General features: G+C 35.4%; 3 protein-coding genes across 3 annotated transcripts; 2 read left to right on the forward strand and 1 right to left on the reverse strand.

Moving 5' to 3' along the window:
- Positions 1-8,212: 8,212 nt before the first annotated feature.
- Positions 8,213-12,197, reverse strand: GLB3 (hemoglobin 3). Its single transcript, XM_086642756.1, has 4 exons — positions 11,764-12,197; positions 11,552-11,682; positions 8,588-8,732; positions 8,213-8,486 (listed from the first exon to the last, which is right to left on the reverse strand). The coding sequence occupies exons 1-4, from the start codon at positions 11,898-11,900 to the stop codon at positions 8,390-8,392; spliced, it is 510 nt and encodes a 169-aa protein (XP_086498882.1). The 5' UTR covers positions 11,901-12,197; the 3' UTR covers positions 8,213-8,389.
- Positions 12,198-14,974: 2,777 nt separating this feature from the next.
- Positions 14,975-19,234, forward strand: AME3 (Protein kinase superfamily protein). Its single transcript, XM_086641083.1, has 12 exons — positions 14,975-15,347; positions 15,513-15,645; positions 16,331-16,357; positions 16,442-16,595; positions 16,686-16,734; positions 17,024-17,138; positions 17,308-17,399; positions 17,482-17,629; positions 17,910-17,974; positions 18,055-18,152; positions 18,588-18,693; positions 18,813-19,234. The coding sequence occupies exons 1-12, from the start codon at positions 15,282-15,284 to the stop codon at positions 18,951-18,953; spliced, it is 1,194 nt and encodes a 397-aa protein (XP_086497209.1). The 5' UTR covers positions 14,975-15,281; the 3' UTR covers positions 18,954-19,234.
- Positions 19,235-20,270: 1,036 nt separating this feature from the next.
- On the forward strand, positions 20,271-23,970 carry LOC147539631 (FRIGIDA-like protein 4b). The gene is made up of 4 exons (XM_086641400.1): positions 20,271-20,310; positions 20,916-21,989; positions 22,933-23,108; positions 23,261-23,970. The coding sequence occupies exons 2-4, from the start codon at positions 21,140-21,142 to the stop codon at positions 23,804-23,806; spliced, it is 1,572 nt and encodes a 523-aa protein (XP_086497526.1). The 5' UTR covers positions 20,271-20,310; positions 20,916-21,139; the 3' UTR covers positions 23,807-23,970.
- Positions 23,971-24,049: the final 79 nt, after the last annotated feature.

Consider the following 24,049-nt stretch of genomic DNA (forward strand, 5'->3'; position numbering starts at 1 on the left):
ATTTGAGAAAGTAGTTACACGTGTATTACGTCTTACCAAACTTTCTACATATAGTTACCTTCCACCAAGTTTGTGACTAATAGTGAGAATGGGAACACCCACTAGTAGTGTTGCTTGAGGTTTAGATTGGTTGGTCAGAAGAAGCACTATAACAAATCCATTTTAGTTAAGGGTTTTTTGGGCTTACCCCCGCAAAACTAATCAATAATTGAGTTTACTCCCTTCAGTAATTAGTAATTGAGCTTACCCCCTTGAATTTAGTATTTTTAGCAAAACTACTAAGGACATGTTTGGCATGGGATGATAAAATCACAAATTACAACCAAAATCAATCTTTACTAATCTTATTACCGACCAAATCAAATATAAAAAGTAAAGTGGAATAACTACGAGAAATCATATTGAAGGATAATTGTTCTTGTTAGTCATATTTATTTCACGGATGCCAAACAGAACCTTTGTGTTTTTGTCAAAAATAGTAAATCTAAGGGGATAAACTCAATTACTCATTATTGAGGGGGGTAAACTCAATTACCAATTAGTGATGTGGGGGTAAGCCCAAAAAAACCCTTTAGTTAATCATGCATTGGTGACAACTACCATTATGAATGGAGAGAGAGAGAGAAACCATAATGATGATGGAACTTGAGAGGATGTAGATCCTCTTGTACACTCTGGGTCTCTGGGATATTCCATGAGTGTAAAGAAATTAATAATAATTGAACTCATAGTACTGCTAAATGCTAATTGTGATCGGAATCCTATCAAATCACACTTAGTTAGCCAATCAAATGATTATGGCTAGTGAGCTCAAATATAATCAATTACCCAATTATTGACATGTTGATTTCTTGACATTTGTGTAAGTAGTCAAATAGAGAAATCATCTAGCTTTATAATACTGAGAAAAACATACCACACATTAAGATGTTGAAAATATTGACACTTATTTTTATTGTTATGAATTCTGATAAAGGATTTAACCAGTTAGCTTGTTAGTTTTATGTTCTATTAAGTTTGGGATTTTGTTCCATATAAATTTGGGTCGATAAAATGCTTAAAACTATTATTTGCCATTTCTAAAGATGAAACAGTAATTAGTGGTAATCGGTACTCATGAACTTCAAAACACTTCCCACAAAACCCTATGCTAGGGATGAAGAAAGAAGAAACTTTTATATTGTTGTTATTATTGAAAAACTTCAATCTACTAGAGAAAATGTTAGCCACCACAACAACATCTTCAATAAATGATCGTCTTCTTGCCAACAAGACCAAAAGCGTGTTATTGTGTGTAAATCAAGGAGAGCCACGACTCCTCGTGACCGACACACCTTCTCGCTGATTTGACGATTTGAAACATTATTAGACCATATTTGATCATTTTAAATACAACATTGACCACATTTAATTTTTGAAAAATATAGTTTTGATTATTGTCGACCATCTATAGTACTATGTTGACCATATTGTGACCGTCGTATTATTATGTGACCCAAAAAGATAATTTGACCTAAATAAAATTAAACCTGTGGGTCAACCTAACTCGACCCATATCTCAGCAGGTTGGTTCAGGCTCAGTTTAGACAGTGAATACTTGTTTCACGGGTTGCCATGCCCCGTTTCACACTAGTATACTAGTGTAGTTTTTTTTTTTTTTTTTTTTTAATTTGTCAACGTGTTTCAAATCCTTAACCTCTAACGGAAGACTAAATCTCTTGCCACTCAAACCAAAGGTTCTTGGCAAGTTGTTTGACTTATGAGTTCTTTAATAACGGCAAGGAGTGGTTGGCTAAGGTAAGCTTGCGGCTCCCAAGTCAATAATACACCCACCACCTAATTCTTCATTACATTAATACTCCATAGTTAGGACCACCTTAAGTTAATCTTCTCCCCTCCCTCTTACTTACAGTTGAGCTCATGGCCACTTGCACATGTAGACATGTAGTGTTGTGGGACTCTAGGTCCCACCTGTAACAGATTTGATTCCATCCTAACCACCCATTCAATTGACTTGACCATAATTATCATCATCTAATGTTGATTGCTATTTGCTAACCATATGAAATGGCAGTAGCTTTAGGCAAAATAAAATAGTATTCTCTGCACAAGAGGTTGGGAAGAAAAAAGGGAGATGCTAGAGTTACAAAGAATTTTGACAAAAAAATTCCCCAGTTAATGTGGCGGTTGTGGTATTCATCTCTTAACGGTCTAGATTTGGTCAAAATTTCAAACCACAACCGCCACATCAGCTGGGAACTATCTTTTGTCAAAATCTTTTGTAACTTTATCATTTCCCGAAAAAAAAATATTTTTAGTTTTATTTTCCCAAACCTCACCACTTTTTAATTCCTCATCGTCGGACGATTTTTATTGCCGACGACCATAATTTTTTTTTTCTTCTTCTTCTTCCTTTCCTCAAACTTTCATCGTGACCTCTCAATCTAGTTCCCCCTTGTAGGCAGGAACCCCGACGAAAGAAAACTTTCGTGAAGAAGAAAGACTTCTAAATCCAGAAATCATTTTTCTTCACAGAAGAAAAAAGTCCTCTATGATTCCCCCTAGTCGGGTGTTCTTGTCAACAAAGGAAAACCAGAGAGAGAAGTCAAGAGAGAGAGAGAGAGAGAGTTTGGGAGACAACGACAGGGAGATCGAAGATAGAGATTCCAGAGAGACAATTAGAAGTGGTGGTGCTGGCCGACGGTTTTCAGCCAATGAGTGGTGGTGGGAGGAGGCGATGAGAAAGAAGAAGATTAAAGAACCTTTCTTTAGGGAAGATTTGATATTTCCACCCGAATATTGTTTTCCCAAAATATACTTTTGTTTCCGAAATACAACCACCAATGAAATTATTGTATATAATAAGGACAACTTTCTTCTACTATGACAATAGCAAATTGCTTCATTATTGTTTTAAGGTCGTGGATGGGAGTTATTTTAACAGTCTTCCATCATTGTTGATTTATTTTATTGAGATTTTGAAGCATCCAAAATGTTTTGGGGCATTAAACTTTTGGTCAAATAGAATTGATTCTGAGTCCAACCTTGTTTTCGTCTAGAATTCGACTATTAGATTTGAGTTTCAATCTCTCCAATTGCTTGTGAGGAGAATGGATAAAAACTCTTAAAAAGAATACAATCTACTCATTCTTTTTTCAACGACTCCGTTTTTTTTTCTTTTTTCGGATGGTAAATATTTATCAGAACATGGAGTGTGAATCAAACCCATGTTTGAATTGAAATTGAGATATTGGTGCAACTTCTTCCCTTCTGATTCAAATAGATTCATATCTGAAAGACGTTGACATGAGTTCTTTTAAAATTGACTATTTGTTCCAGATATGAATGCCTGGGATAAGATTCAAATTGACTATTTGTTCCAGAAATAAAAGTGTTCGAGAAATGCTTGGGATAAAGATTCAAATTTCAATCTCTCCAATCAATAGACATGCATGTAACGATTCAACCAAAACGAATTGCAAGCAACTTACTAATTCTAATAGTTCCACAACAACATGAATTTCAACAAAAAAAAAAAAAAAAAAAACATGAATTACCCCAAGGAAATTTCAAATATGTAATCCAACACCCATATATATTTCATAAAAAAAGATACCCATATATATGCAAAAATGCACATAGGATCCTTGCTAACGAGTCTATCAGTCTGATTTGATCACAACACTTTTAACTTAAAAAAAAAACATCCAAGTCATCATTATCATCATCATAATCCACATGCAGTATGAATCATCAATGTGGGTTGACCCAATCCGAAAAGATCCACCAGGTAGAATAATTAAAACCAGCAAAATCATAGTCAGCAATACGTTCACAACAAATCTAGGCCCTTCATGACTTTACCCAATCTTAACCGTTCATAATCTAAACCAATCTAACTTCTTAGTATATATAGTCCTATACCCATTTAGATTTGTCATAATTAAGAACCCCATTTTACAGCAAGAGAAATCATAGGCCATTACCATCTTACAAAGAAGTAAAGAGAGAGAGAGAAAGAGAAGTTGTTGCTCTTGTTGTTTGATCATGGACATTGGGTCATGGTGTAATTCAAGTAGTAGAGGGTTCGAATTAGGTCGAAAATATATCGGAAAAGATTACGAGGAGCTAGTGTTGTTAAATTTACCGGTCACCCGAACATCAACTTCACCAAGATGGAGAGTATTATGGAGAAGATTAAAGAAAGAAAAGAAGAAATTTTTTGGTTCATCATCAAGTGTTAATCAAGTTCAAGTAACTTATGATGCTTATAGTTATTCACAAAATTTTGATCATGGGTCAGCTTGGACTGAACCAGATAATCTTTCAAGATCTTTCTCAGCTAGGTTTGCTGATCCATCTAGAATCTTTCATAGAAAGGTTTAATGGGTAGGTTCTTAGTTTTATAGAGAAGAAATGAGAAAGAAGAAAAAAAAATTATTGTTCTGTTTATATCTTTTGATCTTGATTAATGAAACCCCATTGTTAATTTTGTAGTACTATTTCATCTTTCTCTCTAATTTGAGTTCTTTTAGTTGATATTGTTGTGGTTTATAATTGGAATCAAAAACCAAAAAGACTAATTTGGATTCGATTAGGTTAAGTAATTAGAAATAAAAAAAGTAAGGAAAGTTAATTTAGGGTTTTGATTAGTGATCTTTAACACTAGGATTTGAACTTTCTATTTGATTCCATTTTGATTATGTTGATTGATATTCTAATAACATAATGAAAATTGGAATATTGACTGAATTAGTAATGTGACTATGTGAGTCTAAAGTAGAAAAAAGAAAAGTGAGAAGAAGATAAGAAAGCATTTTAATTTTAAAGTAGGAGTACAATTTGGTCTTTACTTGATTTTCAAGTATGAGAAGATGCTTTTGGGGGAGTGGAGTGTGGAGCTTCTCTAATAATGGATGGACTCTTTCTCTCACATCTAGAAAAAACTCTATGTTGAAGATGGAGCCTAATTTATACTTTAATCTAACTGTTTTTTTGAGAAAATATCAATAATTTAAAATTAGTGTAGTAGTATAATTTGACTTCCAATATGGGGAGGGCATGTGTTTTACTAGCTATGTCATTCCTAGTCACAAGTTTGACTCATGATTTATCTTATATATATATACACTAACCATTAATAGAAGGATATGGTAAAACATTCCCCCATTCAATTATATCAAGTGAATATTGTGATTCTAGCTTAGGATCAAAAAATCACATTTTCTAAGTCAAGATCATAAGTTATTTCTAGAACATCAGAACTACAAAGACAAACGTCAGAGTCAGAAACAGTGAAGAAGGTGAAGCCATGGTAGTTTTAGAGTCAGAAACAGTGTAGAAGGTGAAGCCAAGATAGTTTTATAAGGAGTGCAATAGGCTAAACTAACTCATTGGATGTATCAAGCTATTTTGAAGAAAATAAAAGACTTAAACAAAACCTTTATTATTTGAATTTTTCGTACTCTTTTTTTTTTTGAAACGAATTTTTCTTACTCTGCTAAGAAGTATAATGACGGAGCTCATAGACTAGCTAATAGAGCTACTCATTCTCATTCGGTTAGGACTTGGATCCATAACATCCTAGCAATACTCTCTTATAATCTAATTTTTTTTTTAAGAGACTTCATCTTTACAAAAAGTCTTTAAGGTGTTTCTCGAATATACAGGACTTGCCACGTGGAAAGCTTTATGGGACTTATTTTCTAATTTCCCATCAAGAATGGATTTTTTTTTGAGTTAAACAAGGATTTCATTCATACGAAGGAATACAATCCGCATTACGTGGTTTTGAGAATTTTGACTCCTTTGAGTACAACATGGATTTACTAAAATAAATAACAACATGAAACTTACAAAAATAAAGACAATATGAAGGAAAATGAGTACAATATTGCAAAATAAAATAAAAAGATCTTAAAGGTCACAAATTAAATATCTTAAAGATCACGAAAGAGACCCTAAAGGTCGTGAACATTATTATACTTACTAAAGAAGAACGGACCAAGTAGAGACGCATGACTATTGCATTAAGATTGGATTTATAATGTTGTTTCTCTCACCGATTTTGAGGGGAAAAATAGTATTAAGAAGTTGTTAAGTTAAATGATAATTGGAAACTTGTTTTCTAACCAAAATTTTGCTCTTCTTTCTCTTCTTCAAGAACCAAACTATTGCTTATTTGGAAAGCAAATGTCTTGCTTTTTCAAATTGAAGCTATCCATCTCAAGATTTAAGTGGGTCTCATGCTTATTTGTTGGCAAAACAACGTCAAACTTCAAATTTTTTTCATTTCCTTCAAGGTATGACAAGTTACAACATGCTTAACTACTATAACTTTATCACTTTTGGCAAGTAATATACTCTGTCAAGACTACTAAAACTTATTGTGTTGATATAATTTATGAGCAATGCTAGTGAATGTTACAAATCAAAGTTTATTCAAAACCTAAACGAAATCAATGATACTCATTTCTAGGTTAACCCTTTCTCTCTCTTAATGATCTTTTTCATTTCCTGGAGGGACTGTTGATTCCCATTTAGGCATAAAGTATGTCTATTTTTATAATCTCTTCTATCATTTCTCGTCGCATATTGTATCTTTGATTAAATTGAAAGCTATTTTGAGAACAATCTTAAAAAAACATAAACGAACTTTTGGGCTTTAGCACTTGCTCAAGTGTCAGCTCGCACTGGTGTAATCGGGATTTATTAACACTTAAATCTCTTTTGGTTTCAAAGCAGAATCATAAAGAAAAAAGTAATTCTTAACAAAAAAACCCTAATAAAAGAAAAGAAGCAAAAGAGTACAAGTAAGGGCTTTGATTATTTTGGGGAAGTATAATAATATTATCTTGACTTCAGGATATCTCCCAAATTAAACAAAAACAAAAAGAAATTCACTGGAATAACATGATATAATGATCTAAAAGTAATTAAAAGAATAATATATAGAAGTTCTATATATTTTCATCAAGAATTGTTTTGTTATATTTAAGGTTATAAGTTAAGGTAATGTGTATTGCACGATAATATCCAAATGATTCATATTTTAACCGAAATCATAAATCCCATCATTAAGATAGAAATAGAATTTCTTTTTCTTTTCCACATTTGGTGAAAGATGTTAAATTGGTTGTTGAAGTAGGATTAATTCCCATCTAATTTCTAATTTGTTACTAACATATTGTCTTACCCCTGATTTTTCACCCTTTTCATAATTTTCTTCTCTTATTTCTTTCTCCTTCCTCCACTTCATCGGAAGGTTACCGACCGGACGACCTTTCTGTCATCCATTGGAATTTTTTTTTTTTTTTGGAGTTCTTTCTCTCCACCACCACTACTACTAACCCTATCTTCTTCATATCTCTGGCTTTCTTTCTCTCCACACAACCTCAATGGTGTTGGGTTAATTTCTTTTTTGAAGAAAAAATCGTCGCTTCAGAAAACACAAAATTTTCGAGAGTACAAAATTTTGTTGGCGGAGAGAAATTTTGCTTCCCCCAATCCTCCAACCACCACGACCCTTGAAAATATTTAAGATCTCTCTCTTCTCTCGCTCCCTCCTAGTCGATGGCAAGAGCTTTCGTCGTCGGGGGTTTTATCCCCTTCATTGGGTACTCCAGGCGAAGGGGAAGGGCCAAAACCTTCCGAACTAACGGAAATTAAAAAAATTAGGAGCCAAATACAAAACCCGAATACAATAAGAAACCAGAGGAATTGATCCAATCTAGTTAAAGGTCTATGTCTATTACTATAAAAGGTTAAAATTTCAAATGAAAGAGACATGCTATAGAAGAGGTACAACTAAATTACTAAAGTGGGTGTCGAATTTTAGGGACTCTTGATCAATGGCAAGGAATCGGACACACTAAATCTGTTACTCCCATTTCTTCATTGAATGGGTTTTGTGTGGCACAGAAATTTCACTCTTCTGGTCCACCAATGTCCTGGGATGTTAAGGCATATTAATAGCACCAGCATTGATACGAGCATTCTCCTTCTATCCTCAACACTCAAAACTGACATCTTCCCCCACCACTGTCTTGTTTGTTGACATTTTACACCACCCAAAACCAAAATGTTTAATGATCAAATAATGAAATATCGATAACCACGTGACATGACCAGTTATGTGTAAAATAAACGTAATGAATTTGGGTGAATAAACCTTGATCATTGAGAGAGACAGACAGACAAAGAAACAAAGAGAGAGAGAAAGACAGATTGTTCTGGAATTTATTGTAAAGATAAGGGAGGCATAAAACAACTTCCTGTTAATATTGTATAACACATTCAAGTGTCACATGAATTATGAAATCTTTCTTTTTTTTCGTTTTTGTGTTCTTCAATATGGGGTATTAGACTATGTAGTTAACAGATAATATAGTTAAGTGGGTTTGGATGGGCCATGCTTACAAGCTGCTGCTCCTTGTTGATTTTGATTCTTCAATTCATCTCCTGCTACAAGGAAAAAAGCAGTGTGCCTGAAACCACAAAAGTGAATTATGTCAATCAGAAAGCATAAAAAAAATTCTTATGTTTTGGTGAATAAATCAGAACAAAGTTATGGGTTTTGAAAGAGTACCTAAAGAAATTCATCATCTTGATTTTTGAGTCGGGATCGATATCTGTAGCATTATCCAAAGCTAGTTGCATATGATGCAACCATCTCTCTGCTGCTTGATGTGTGACAGGAAATGGCCTGTGCCTTCCAATCAAAGCCGGATGACCTACATAATTACACCACAATATTACCATGAACATGATCATTCAATGCAATTCACAGATCATTTTTCAATTATTAGAACTTAGCAAGGTAGAAAAATATAATTCATATACTGCAGAATTCTTATTCAGAAACCAAATCAGATACTGCAAAAATGATTGAGTGAATTCGACACTATCTAAAGGCATTTGGGTAACTTTGATATCTTCAACTCGAGAAACCCTTTCCACACAAGTCCTGAACTGAGTTTAAGTTCTTTTTAAACTTTATTACAGAAATACATGTTTTCATACTTTAAATTTTAACTTGAATGCACACGATACTGCTTTTTGTCGACGAGTGTTTCAGTTGGTAAGGTTTCTTAACTACAACATTAAGAACAAAAGATTTTTGCATGAAAACCAATACAAATGGTGTCAAAAATTCAATATAAGCAATGTGAACTTGTCCGGTTGTTCCTACATCTCTACTCCTATCTAGTTCTTAATCATCCAATCTTTTTTTTTTGCTTGAGCATTCATGCAAAGTTCAACGAATGAGCGCAATGTCAAACCCTTTGCATAAAAGGTTAAATCATAACCAAGTTCTATTACTTAAACCAGTGGCCGGCATTCTCAGTTTGCATCTTTTCTCAAGGCTTCCACTATAACTATTGCTATGCGAGATAAAGGCCTACTGAAGTATCAATAACTATTAACTCGAAACAGTCCACGTAATAATAAGGTGAGGTTCGAATACAAGATGATACCCTGAACGTGGAACTTCAAATACATTGATTACATTATCCTGAAAAGTAATCATGTGTCCAAAACGAAGACAAAAATTTGTAACCTTAAAATAACAGCACTCAAGCCAGAACCCTTCCCAAACAAAAGTTATCTAAGAAAACTAGGGAAGTGAGCCCCATGTTTTAGTATGCGAAACTCAACCAAACCTCAATTATCTTAGTATGCGAAATTTGCAATTAGATAATCATTACTATCAAACAAACTAATAGGTTCACGTTCTCGATTCCGAAAAGGAAAGAACAGTGAGTACATAAAAAGTGTCTACCCTCCAAAACTCACATCATTGCGGTATGGCATCAACTCGTTAGAAATATACTCTGGTCATTTTGCGATGATGTCAAAAGTTTGAAATAAAGTGAATAGCCTATCATGCCTGAAAGTTTATGGGGTAAACAGGATGGTTTGGGCTCTTCAACAATAGTATCAGACTTGCTCTCAAACTAGTCTTTCAGCTTCACTAGTTCTAGTTGCATGATTGACAGAACTAAAACATGTCAAATCCATAATACTAGCCCCAGCAGTATTAAATCTCGACACTTTCCACAAACACCACATACCTAACTTCTTTATAGGTTATCCAATCTAAAACTGGATTTTCACATTAACCAACTTTAGAAAGGCATGAGAAACTTCATCTACAACTCAACTTTCTTAGATTGACTGATTGAATTAGGGATAAATTATCAAAAACTTCTATATGACTTGTGTACTCCACAAATTACAAATGTTATTAAGAAAATAAGATAAATCGCTTCCAAAGTGACACATTCCAGCTTCCGCTATAGAATTTGGCATAACAAAACCATGTATGCAAAAGCTACAAAATGACTCATGCCAAGTCGAAGTTCAATGAAAGAGCACACCAAACACAAAACAATGACTATATTGGGGCACTTCTTAGACCTTCTACAAGCTCACCAAGAGAATTTTTTTTTTATCTATTTACATATTCTCTACCCTATCATGTTCATTATAATTTATGGAACAATTAAAAAAAAAAAGACTAGAAGTCTAGAAGGAGCCACAATTTTGTTCGGGGGAATGTAAAAGTGAAACCTACCAGATGTTATCGAAAATTTAAAAACTTCAGCAATTTCTGAACAAAATATTTGTTCAAATAGGGAAGAACCCTTTGGGTACTCCATCAATTGTTAATACGAACTGCACATTTATCTTCGAAAGTTTTTATGGTTGCGAATGAGCCTTTGGGTCTAGTGGCTTGCAACTCCCTCTTAAGTCCCTGAGGTCTTGGGTTCGAGTTTGGTAGAAGAAGTTCATCCACAAGACTTATAGGCAAAAAATAAAAAACTAAAAGATAGTCGAGATGGGATTGAAGGCCCCTTAGGATGGCCTGACCTAAGCAAGTGTCAATCAATTATGCTAGTGTATCTGCTCATTCACACAATCAATGTCATAATGAATGTAAATGACTCTCAGAGTCTTCGCAGAAAAACAAAAAAAAAAGACTTTTAGGATTCACAATAGCAACCAGAAAATTTTTGTGCACACGTGTCAAAAGCAATTTCATACACACACAACACACATAAAAAGCATGAGATTACGTAAATTTATTAGTCCACCACCCTTTGGTGCAGTAGTTGGACACTACCTCTTTAACCCATGAAGTCTTGGGATCGAATATCAGTGGAAGCAGTTTATCATCAAGATTTATTCCACGTAATCTATGCAATAAAATAGAGGTAGGAATGGAAGGGCTTTCAGGTGTGCTAGGAGGGCGTAAGGGTCTTTATATGGCCTTTAGTGCCCAAGTTAATTGAGGGATATTGCAGAATATATTCATGACGTATCAATGCTATTGAAATGTAATGACTCTTGGAGTCCAACCTCAAAAAAGAAAATTTATTAGACATATTCCGAACTAAAGACATTGTAAATATATATTTTCACAAACACTTCCAGAGTAATGTGAGTAATACATAAATAGCTCATACATTCATTATCATGCAGAAAATTGAAGAACAAACTTTACATGTAAATCAGTAAAGAAGGGAACTAAAAGAGATTGATTGATTACCTTTTCTTTGAGAATACAAAGGAGGTCCACCCATTCTTTGCACAAAAAACTCATATTGGTTTTGAATAGCTTCTTCTTTCTTTGAATTAGCAAAAATTGAACGAAACCACTCTTCTTCATCATCATAAACCCTAAATTTAATAGTTCATTAAACACAATCAAATCGTTTCGTAGGAAACTAAAGAAGAGAGGAGGAGAGAAAGAGAAAGTACCTGGTATAGAAATCAGTGGAAAGATTAATGAAAGTTTGAAGCCCTAATTTCTGAAATAGATTAGTTTCATCAATAGCAAAAGCATCACTTGAATCAACTCCACTCCATTCTGATGCTTTCTGCTGAAGCGACTGCATTTCTCTCTTTCTCTGTTTTTTTTCTCTCTCTAAAAAGAACGATGAACAAGTCTATGCGAGACTTGCGAGTACTAGTAGTAGTTTTCTTTACAGACGAGCGCGTGAGGTGCGCGTGGATTACACGCACATTTTAGAGAGTGGGGATCTGAAGATGCGCGGGGAATCTCACCATTAACGTTTGAGATTTGATTTTGAAGTTGGGATGTATGGAAGTAAATACTCCCCAGAATCAGATGGATGATAAAAGAAATTAGGGTGTAAAAACTGTGGGCGCGTAATGATGCTACCGTTGGTTTTTGTCACTTCTATTACCCCAATACAAATCATCATGCTACTAATGGTGGCACACCATGTCGACATTATGTCAAATTGCAAAATTAGGTAAATACAATGAGGTTGTGGGTGCATCAATAACAAAGACCAAGTGGGAGAAGCATCCTTTCTCAAAAAGAAAAAAAAAGGTTTTAGTACTCTTAGTTTCTTTTAGAAAAATCACTATGTAAATCGACAAAGAATATGACGTGAGGGAATGGAAAATCTAGATCAACATCTACTCACCCATTTCAACAAAAAAAAACATCTACTCACCCTGAATATTCATGAGCTTTTTAACTTGGAAGTTGAGACTTTTGTCTCAATACATGTCGTGGAGATTGAACTTTGCTTCATTTTCTTAGAATATCAACAACAATATTACATTTTCAACTGATATATATTAGAAACGAATAGTAAAAAAAGATTTTGTTAGTATATTTTTAATTCTTCAACAAAAAAAAATTAAAAAAATTAATATTTTTATATTTGTTGAATGGATTAAGTTAATTCCATTTTGGCCCCCTAAAGATGATCAAGTCACCAAAATGGCTCCCTAAAGATGACCAAGTCACCAAAATGGCTCCCTAAAGATGACCAACTTCCAATTTGGCCCCCCTTTTTACTTTTTTCGTGATTTGTTCTGCTAGCCGTTAATGAGTTTGATTTTCTTACCTATAATACCCCTACCCTTATCTTTTTTGCAGCTGAAAATATTTGTGGTCCCAAGAGTCATTATGATTTTCTAAACCAAATTAATTTTTTCAATTTTCAAAATTTGATTTTTCCTCTCTCTACCTTCACACCAACTTAGCTTTATCTTCCTTCCCTTCAACCAAATAAGAATAAGGAAGAAATGAACTCATAATTAGAGCTGCAAAGTGAGATTTTACTAACCTTTGTTTTTGGGTATTTGATTTATTTGTTATGAGGTTATTAGTTAAGTTGGTCTTGGAGTAGATTGATTGAAAGCAATATTGAAAGCTATTCTGCAACTCCTCCTCTAATGCTCCAAGATAAGTTCATCAGTAAACCAATCCAGTTTCTCTAAGATAAGTTCATCAACAAACCAATATAGTTTCTCATGATTTGTTTTTTCTCTGACCCTTTTCCCATTAAATAGTACTGACTTGTGAAAAAAATGCGAAGGAAAAACTTTTGCTTTGGAAAGTTAACTTTCCCCCTTCTCATATTTTTTTTTCATCTATTTGTATTTTGTTATTTCAGTATTTGTTGGTGTTTTTTTTTCTCTTTCATTTCGAATTTAGTTCTGAAATCTAACTTGGTATCATACATTTGAATGGTTGGAAAAAACTATCGTATTATTTTATAATCTCTTACTGTTGGACCCATATTCTTTAATGGAGATTGGGGGGGGGGGGGGGGGTAGGGGGTTAAGGGGAAGGAAGATAAAGATGAGTTGATGTGACCTTTGAAAATTGAGAAGTAACTTGATTTGACAATCATAATTACTCTTGGGATTTTTGGTCTGACGTTAAAGACATGTATAGATGCAAGCAGGGGTAAATGTGACAAGAAAATGCCAGCTCACTAATGTCTAACGAAGCAAAAGACGAGAAAATGAAAAAGAGGACCAAATTAGAAAATGGTCATCTTCAGGGACTCATTTTAGCCAGTTGGTCATCTTTAGGGGGCCAAAATGGAATTAACCCAATTGATTAATAGACCTCTCGTGGCAATATGGCACGATGGCATGCCAAAACCAAACAGACCAAACCGGAAAAGCATATTTGGAAAGTTACTAAAGTACATAGGGAATAGGGAAGAGAAAGAAGAGTTGGTGGCAAAACATCTAAAAAATTTCATTGTTCTTCCAAAGTTTCATGGCCCTTAGTCTTCTTCGTATGCTCATGTCAAATTGATGTTTGTTTTCTTTCCGATTTCATCAGTTTTGTTTTTGTAATTTCTCTATTTGGTATCAGGAGATGAGAACTCATCTGGGCCTTAGGCAAGATATCAAGTTCTTACTCCTAATTCCAGTTAGAAAGAGAAAGTTGGTTGTTCTAGAAGAAGAAGATAGAAGATGGGGTAAACTTTACCCGGATTAGTTGACTGGGCGCTTATTGAGAGCTCATTGACCCGAGTCAAGAAAAGCTCCACCATTTTATAATATTTTGGTCGGGTGCGTTTAGTGGCGCCCCTTCCAGTTATTGTTTAGACTATTGGGCCAGCTTATATCAACATTTGAGCACACCATTTGACCCAGGACAGTTACGTGGCCTCTGATTCTAATTTTTTTCGAGCAGGACTTTGTCCCACGAAAGTCAATATGGGTTTCCTTGGTAAGGCTTTAGTCATCTTATGTTTCGACTAGCTTTCTTACTTTGGTATCTTCTTCTCGTTCTTTGCCCCACCTCCATTTGTTGCAGCTTGTTTATGTCATCTAACTAGCTTTGATGAGTTCTTCGACTTAATCTTGGTCAATAACCAAATTTAGCACGCTTATAATCTAAGTCAGTTGTGGTATAACAATTATTTATCGAGAGAATGATAAAGGGTTTCTTGGATCTTGTGGTATATAATTTTCATTTAGTTAGATTTTTTTTGGAAGTCGACTACGATTTACGCAAGTCGTTACATTTGACACTTGATACATCGTAGATGTGATAAGTTCGATAACCACCCACTCAGACACTAACAAGACCGGACCTATAGTCCAACTAGACAATGGCCTAAAGTCCAACAACATTATTTACACCCTAATAATCCCAATTCAAATAACTAAAGATTCTACCTTCTTTGGGATTCGAACCTGGGACCTCCAGGGCTTTCTGGAGTTGAGTTTGGGTTGAACCGCAAAAATGGTCACCGGCTCACCGCTAGGGCGCTCCTTATTTGGACCCCCTGCCACGAGTGTCCGTTGCCTCCTTTAATTTGTTCTTCCCCAGAGAGTTCTTCTGCTATTCGATTTTGTAGCAGTTACAGAAATCAAAATCAAAATCAAAATCACAATTTTGCTGCTCTTGATTGAGTTTTTTTGTAGGAATATTTTGTTGCAGATATTGAAAGAGAAAGGATAAGATTGACCGGTGCTAATTGGGGGGAAAAATGGATAAACAACGCATCAGAAAACGCCCTAGACTTGCCTGGGATGTTCCTCCTGCTCAACAAGAGGTCCGTTCGATCTCTCCACTGGATAGAGTTAGATTAAGGTTTCCCGAACAGACACACCAGTTCCAAGTGGGGGGAGGGAAAAGTTAGGGTTTTTGCGGAAACTAGGGTTTTCTATCATTGGAATTTTGACTTGTTTGAGTATGGCTTTGGAATGGATCTTTGTAGGCTTCTTCTAGGTTGTTGCCGGTGGTGTCTAATGAAGCTTCGAATTCAAAACGTCATGTATCACCGCCTCGGAGAGAAGATGATCGTGAAGGACATTATGTGTTTAGCTTGGGAGATAATCTTACTCCAAGATGTAAGCAATATCTATTTTTTGTTTTTAATTACTTTCTATGATACTGGGCAATTAAACTCTGTGATATTCATGGTTCTCTTGATTGATTGTCAATTTGTCACATGAGAAGATAGTTTAAGTTTAATATATATAGTTCGAATATTCAGTATGATAATGATTGCTTGTATTATTCAAGGAATGAAATTTCGGTTTCGGTGGAAATTTCGGTAGGCATTGGAAATTGAAATATTTCGGTTATTTGGATCGAAATATTTCGAAATTTATTTCCTTGAAAAGGCATTGTTAAGAGAAACTTAGTTGAATTTCGGTTTCGATGGGACTTTCAGTAGGCGTGGAAATGGATATATTTCAGTCATTTCAACCGAAATATTTCGAAATTTAGTTCCTACTATGTTTGGAAATTATAGTTTTGAACTAATGCAACCCTTGGGCTTCTCCAACATGCAATGAAACCATATGGGTATGGGTTAAGCCAAAATTTGGCAAGTGGGATGTTTCTATATCATGTTTATGGTGTACACTTACAAATTATAACATTACCTATGTTACATAGGTAATCATAAGAAGCTTAACACTTTTATGTTTAGATGCCAATACAAGCCGGTGATCTAGTTTATTTAGTTTGTAACGGATATTCTTTTTTTCTTTTCCCTTTATGACACCTTTTTCCTTGTCTTCCTTGCAGATAAAATTATCAGCGTAATGGGTGAAGGTTAGCTGTTCAGTGTTCTACTATCTCCCAGATCTTTTAATTAATTATGATTGTGTCCATGTCAGCAAGTTGCTAGTACTGTAGGCACATTTGGCCGTGTTTTGGAATGTTGGGACCGTGAGGCACGTGATTTGGTGGCAATTAAGGTAGTTCGAAGCATAAGCAAATATCGTGATGCAGCAAAGATTGAAGTTGATATACTTCAGCATCTTGCTAAAAATGATGAGGGTGGATTACGGTAAATACTATTTGGTTTTGCAACTATAACTATCTTCCATTTCCTTTTATGTTCTTAGCTCCATTTTTTTTTTGCATTTCTATTCTGCAGTTGTGTGAGGATTCTTAATTGGTTTGACTATCGGAATCATATATGCATTGTAAGTGTGCAAATTTTCTGTCTCTGCTAATCCTTAAGAAATTCTTTAAAGAATGCCAATACCTCAATGGGGTGACACTTTTGGTTGAACACCGTAAGATGCATGCTTTTATTATTTGTTCTTTTGACTGCTGGAAAGGAGCATATGATATGTTGTTTTTTTTATGTTTTTTATGAAGGGTGGGATGATGGCTCGTTTTCGTTTATTTTCAGAAGTTGTATTCGGCTGCTTAGCTTATACACTACTCGATATAAAAACCTTTCTCTAAAAACTTCCTTTTTGTTACCAGGTGTTTGAAAAGCTTGGACCCAGTTTGTATGATTTTCTCCGGAGAAATAAATACTGCTCACTCCCTGTGGATCTTGTTCGTGAACTCGGTCGCCAGCTTTTGGAATCTGTAGCATGTGTGTGGATTTTCTTTTAATTTTTGCCTTTCACTTGTTTCTGTTCTTTAATAGTTAATAATGTGGATTACTCCACAGATTTTATTTGACTTTCAGACGTTAGATGTGTTTGTAGTCTTCCTCTCAATTTTCTTTTGCTTAACAAAAATATGCTGTAAACTATTGGCAGATATGCATGATATGGGCCTGATTCACACTGACTTGAAGCCTGAAAACATACTTCTCGTGTCTTCTGAGAGTGTAAAGCTTCCGAACGGCAAGGTAAGTACTTCAAATCATTACAAAAATTTTGTAACTTCATTTCTAACTAAGTAACCATGAACGGATTCTTGAAATGTTGCAGAGAAACTCCCAGGGTGAGCTGCAGTTCAAGTGCTTGCCAAAGTCAAGTGCCATAAAGCTGATTGATTTTGGTAGTACTGCCTTTGCTAATAAAGAGCATAGCTCTATCGTTTCGACTAGGCATTATCGAGCACCTGAGGTCATTTTAGGTGAGATTATTATTCTAGATATAAGTTAAATTTTGTTTGTCTCGATCTTTGGACCGACCATCTAATAAACCACCAACTGCCTCATCTCCTTTCGATATTATTTACCTCAAGGATGAAACTCTTGATCTTCTCGATTTTAAATAGTCAAAAACCAAGCTTCTAAATTTCTACTGATTGGCGAGGAAAGAGATCATTGTGTTGGCCCTTGAGGCCTTGAATTTGCATATAGAATTTCATAAAACCATTCTATTCTAATCCCATGATTCACTCATTTTTTCAGGTTTAGGGTGGTGTTACCCTTGTGATTTATGGAGTATTGGTTGCATACTTATCGAACTCTTTTCAGTTAGTACCAATTATTCAAGACTTCGGATCTAGCGAAATAAGCAACACAAATGCTCAATTTGTTTAACCATTGTTTTCAGGGCAAGGCACTTTTTCAGACACATGAAAACTTGGAGCATTTGGCAATGATGGAGAGGATATTGGGACCTTTGCCGGAGCATATGATTCGAAAAGCCAAGTAAGTCGTTTACTATTATAAGTGATCAGATAAATTTATATTAAACATTTCATATTTGTAATACAAACCTCCCACGCTAGTTCACCTGTAGCCTGTCTTATATAGGCTTCACTTTATTCCACTAAATTAATCTATATATTCACAATTCAAGTTATGTTTTTCTCAGTATGTATAAACCAGAATTAGTTATTCACAGAACTCGGAAAAGTTGACGTGCGTGTTTGTGGCCACGCCCAAAACTCTAAATATCCACTTCCTATTTTGCCAAATTCATGTTAGCTAGTTATGATTTGGTTCATAGGATACACATGAAAAAAATCACAGGTTGCTATGCGGAGCCTTATTTGCGAAGTGGGGATAGTTGATTGAGAAACCTACTCCATTGACTCCTTTTGCTGTTGCTGTTCTTTGAACCTGTTTTTGGGTAATCTGCAGGCATGGCGCTGAAAAGTACTTTAGGAGAGGAGCTCGGCTGAATTGGCCTGAAGGAGCGGTTTCCAGAGAGAGTATTAGAGCTGTGAGGAAACTCAACAACTTGAAGGTTCTCATATTCTTCCTTGTTTATCCTCAAAACTTTTGTTTACTTGGATGGAAATTTATAAATAGCTCTGCACAATTTACGTGTTTTGAACTGTAATCCTTGTTCGCCTGATTTTATAGGATATCGTTTCTCGAGATGCTGGGCAGGCAAAATCTTCACTGACAGACTTACTGCAGTGTCTGTTGAAGTTCGACCCAACAGAACGGATCACGGCCCGTGAAGCACTTAACCATCCTTTCTTCAAGATTCCAACAACTTGAGTAAGACAATGAGAAGCATAATTCTTCTTGTAGAGGTAGCTGACTCTAGTTGAGCATGATAAAGATTTTGTAGTGTAATATAAATTTTCATAGATCAGAAGCTGTACTCTTAATAGTTGGGATCTTGTTGGCTAACCTAACAAAATTGTTTATTTAGTTTTTGTTCATTAAGTCATTGTTCTAAGCAAGGTAGAATTGTTTCAAAGTATGAAATCTTAATTAACTATATTCCAAATCCTCTAATATCCAACAATAAAATGCCCAAATGTTGTAGTTTTTAACCTTTCTTTTGTTATGTTTGTTAAATATTGAGTGAGATTTTAAATCAAATATATCTGGTATAGCCTGTCTACCTAGTTGTTAAAAGTGTGAGTAAACATTTGTAGGTAAATAAAACAATGCTCTTTTTTCATTGAAATATAACACAATGTTATGCAAGACATATATAAATCATTCATGGGTCTAAACAAATTTAGGGTTGGTAGCTAATCTACTTATTTTTCATCCTAAGGGCATCTCCCACCGGGCACTCAAACTCTAAAATTTAGCATGTTTGGAGATAATTTTATTAAAAGTTCTCCAGTAAGACATTCTATTTGACTCGCACTAAACAAAGCCATCTTGAGCATCTTCAATGAACACTCAATTTTTATAAACTCTACTGGGGCAACGGTGTTTCTCGTGGAAAGTTTTTTCTAATACAAAATTTAATTTGGATCTCTGACATAACGTGATTGCAGTTAAATAGAGATATTTCAAAAGGACGCTCTAGAGAAGAAGAATTTCCGAGGTCGTCAATCAACAGTGTGTTGTTTTCAAGAAAAGAGGAGAAGATCAGAGCAAAAAAGAAGTTGGCGGAAATCATATATTCTTACTCAAATAGTCTTGTTTCTCCGAAAAGTGGTTTTTGTTTCTCCAAAACACCAAACAATATCAATCTCTAAGAGCAAACCCGACGTTTGTGGGTTGGGACTCTCAAATTCAAATTTGGGGGTCCCAACAGCCCAGCCTAAGCCGTTGAGGCTCCAGCCGACAGGGTCCCCTCCGGGGCCCCCTTCGGGCTCTCAACCCCAATTATGTTCGCTAGGGGTCATGGTCATAATTAGGGTAGATCTCCTAGAAAAGAGTATCCACTCCATTTTGTTTTTATTTAAATCTTTTTATTATGTTGAATAATTTAAAAAACAGAAATTCTAATATTTTTTTTTGTCTTGTCTAACTTTTGTAAAATTGTTTTCAGAATAATATCAAATTTTATATTTGAAACTATTAATTTATAGTCAAAAATTGAAATCAAAATCCTATAACTACATCATCACAATGAAATCCAAAAGTTCAATAGCTCTCAAAATTGGGAGTCCGAGCCTCTAAGAGCATCTCCAGCCCCAGCGGGGCGGAGGCCATAATTTTGAAATTATGGCCTCCGCCCGGTGCTCCAAGCCCAGCCGAGCGGAGCGGAGGCTGGAGCCCCTAGCTCAGTCGCCCCTAACATTAGGGGCGACCGAAGGGGGTCCCCATGTGACCGTTGGGGTCCCCAACGGTCACATTGGGGACAGATCTGACCGTTGGTTTATCCAAATCTATCTTTTTTTTTTGTAAAATAATAAATACAAAAAAATTAAATATAAAATTAAAAATAACTAAATAACTTAAAAATCAAAACCAACATTAAATGTAAATAATATTTTTGTAATTTTAATTAGTTTTAATTTTTCTTAAAATTCTAGAAAAACTTAAATATTAATAATTAAAATACATCCACCAAATGTCGGTCTCCGAATAATTTTTTTTCGAAAAATAGTTCAAACACGTGTTTTATATACATAAAATCGCACACGTTTTTCGCACACCAACTAAAAGTGTACACACGCGTTTCCCACATGAACAAATTTTCGACCTCAAGAGAGGCTGGAGCTGAGGCCAAAAATTTTGAGTGAAAAAGTGGTTTTTTCGGCCTAACAGATACTGGGGTTGGAGATGCACTAACATTGGATTTGTTCTAACACAGTCTAAAAGGCGAGGAGGTGTAAGGAAGGTGTAATCACAGATAAGGTCATACACAATAGTCAGTCAGTGTAACTTGTCCATTTGGAATACTACGAAGTCACCACTCGGATTGGAGCAAATTTTACGATTTCACTTCAGCGGAAGAAGCAAGCTCTGTTTCTTCACTTCTTCTTCCATTAATGGCGACCGAAATAATCAACAGAGACAAGATTCAAAATGCCTTTAACAAGCTTGAAACCCAGAAATCTCTTCTATCAAATTGTACTCAACTATGGAAAACTCTCTCAAATCACTACTCTTCTTTACAAGAATCTCTCCTTCAAAATACCCAAACCCTAGATTCAAAACTCCAAACATTAGATTCAGAAACTAAAAAATCACTTCAACTTTTACAAGAAAGAGAAAATTCAATCCCTCAACGAGAATCTGCTGCCATTGCTCGTATCCAAGAACAAAAAGAAGTTGCCCTAGCTGAAGTAGAAAAAACAGATACAAGAAATCTGGAATTAGAAGAAGGTCTTAAATGTTATTGTAGGAATATGGATTCTTTAGGGTTACTCAAGTATATGTTATCGAAACGAAACGATTCTGTAAATTTGAGGGCAAAACTTCCTTTAGCAATGGTGGAATCGGTTGACTCATTTCGATTAGTTTTGGATTCAATGGAAGATTTTTTGTCACATAAATCTGCAAAAATTGGGGTTTCTGATAGGCGTTGGGCATGTGGAATTTTGCTACAAGCAATTTTTCCAACTCCTGATTTGGTTTCAAAATCTCCTTCTGGGGTTGCTTCAAGTATTTCAGAAAGAGCAGGGTTTATAGCTGAATCTTGGAAAGGGAAAATGGATAGTCAAGAAGGGGAAGAAATGGGACCAGCTGAAGCTTCAATGTTTCTTCAAATGGTGGTTGGGTTTGGATTGAAATCAAGGTTTGAAGAAGATTTTTTGAAGAAATTGGTTTTAGGGTTTCCCTCAAGGAGGGAAATGGCTAAGCTTGCTGCTTCATTAGGGTTTGGAGAGAAAATTGGAGGTATGGGTATTTCAATTTTACTTGTTTTTATTGATTTCCACCATCAAAATAGATAATTATCTACCAATGCTTATGAAAATATATTTTGCAAGAAACTTTGCTTTGTTTGGTTTCATTAGAAGGAAATCATTGAGAATTATGATGACTGTAATTGTTAATGAGTTAGTTCAATTGCAAAACATTATGCGAGGAAACGTGTTCTTGCAGAAAATTAGTAGGGAAAATTGGTGCTATCCATTACTGGGATAGTAATTTGCAGCAATATTTGTCTCTATAACAATTTCAAGAACATTTCTTTTGCTTCCTAAGGATTTATGATCTTTTTTCTAATTCATATATTTGTAGTTAAACAAGGGTATAACCCGTGCCCACCGGGCACAAACAGTTCTATCAAATGCGTAATCTCAACCCTTTGAGATAAGTTTGGGAGGTGTAATCTTAGTCATTGAAGAGGAGGGTGTATTGTCAAAAAAGATACCCTCCCCTTTTATTATATAGATTGGTGTCGGAAGAGTTATCTTACCATTTTGAGGAGTACTAGTTTCTGATATGAAATTAGCCGGAAGACCAAATTTTGTATTGGTCTTGGTTAAAAGACATGGCAATATTCTTTAGGCTTGTGCTTCAAGTTCAAACCTATGCAAATCTCATTTAACATTCGTACGAGTTTGTGTAAACCTATACAAACCTTACATAGGGAGATGAAACCTCAAAAAAAGTTGTCGGGTTTGGCCTAGGAAGGTTTCATCATTTTCCCACTTTTTATTCCAATGCTGATGCTTCGAGTTTTGCTGGTGTTTTTAAGACCCTTTTCTGCTCATATTCCTTGACCACTTGCACCCTTTATACTTCAAACAGAACTATGATGGTTTTTGCTCTTTATGGGGATTTTGTTTGATGGAAGAAGCTCTGACCAAAACCTTTGACTACTATTTTGTTGCAGACATAATCGATGAATTGGTAAAGAGCGGGAAGGAGATTGAAGCAGTAGATTTTGCCTGTGAATCTGGTCTCACTGAACGGTTTCCTCCAGTTTCTCTTCTCAGATCTTATCTCAGAAACTCAAGGAAGAATGCCTATACAATATTGAAGAATGGCCAATTTAGTGCAGCTGCAGCGGTCTGTTAACATACTTTTTTTGGTTTCCTATTTCAGCCATTCGTCGTATACAAATTCTTTACTTCACGAGTGATTTTTGAAATTTGTGGCTACTAAGTCCTGACTATGTTTCGGAAATATGTGAATTTGATCTTAGTGAACTTATTTGACAGGAAGCTGCCGATGGTTTAGAGTTGAACTCCCTGAAAGCTATAATCAGATGTGTTGAAGAGCACAAACTTGAAGCTGACTTTACACTTGAAAATCTTAGGAAGCGCGTCATTCAGTTGGAGAAAGTCAGGACAGATAAGAGGAGTGCAGCTGTCGGTAAACGAGCCCGAGGTGGCGGTGGACATGGTGGTGGAGGTGGTGTAGGAGGTCACTTCCGGCCAGCCAAAGTGGGAAGAGCCACAAATCTTTATCCTTCCTATGACAGGAGAAACCCAACACCAACCAGACATCACCATCATCCAGCTGCCGGATATTTGAGTTCATACAGTTACTCTCATCAATCGAAGTACGATACTCCTTCAGCATCTTTTTCGGGATCATTTGGTGGCGGAGTACCTCAAACATACTCATATAAACCTGAAGACGTTGCTGCTGGTGGAGACCGGTTGAGCGCAGCAGCACCATATCAAGCACAGCCTACCAGCTATGGTGGATACAATTATGGCAGCGGAGTACCTGCACCATACCAACCTTCGTATCCCCAGTAGTCTATACTACTTTACCTTGTCTATCCTAAACTCAAAAAGTTACAGCTCTGTTCTCTTCTTTCTTTCTAGGATGTTTAAAAGACCTGCACTTGGAACTGAAATTTTGTATTTTGAGAGGCAATCAATTTTAAATGAAGAACCTTTCTCAGTTTTGAGCTTGAGAATACTTTAGTCTTCCAAGTTATTCTTAGGTTGTGTTTTGTTTCTAGTAGAATGCAGTTCCTGATTCAGATTTGAATTAGC

Source organism: Eschscholzia californica, unplaced genomic scaffold, assembly GCF_041429995.1.
Source record: "Eschscholzia californica isolate CP2 unplaced genomic scaffold, dmEscCali1.0.p SCAF_5, whole genome shotgun sequence".
Classification (NCBI taxonomy): Eukaryota; Viridiplantae; Streptophyta; class Magnoliopsida; order Ranunculales; family Papaveraceae; genus Eschscholzia; species Eschscholzia californica.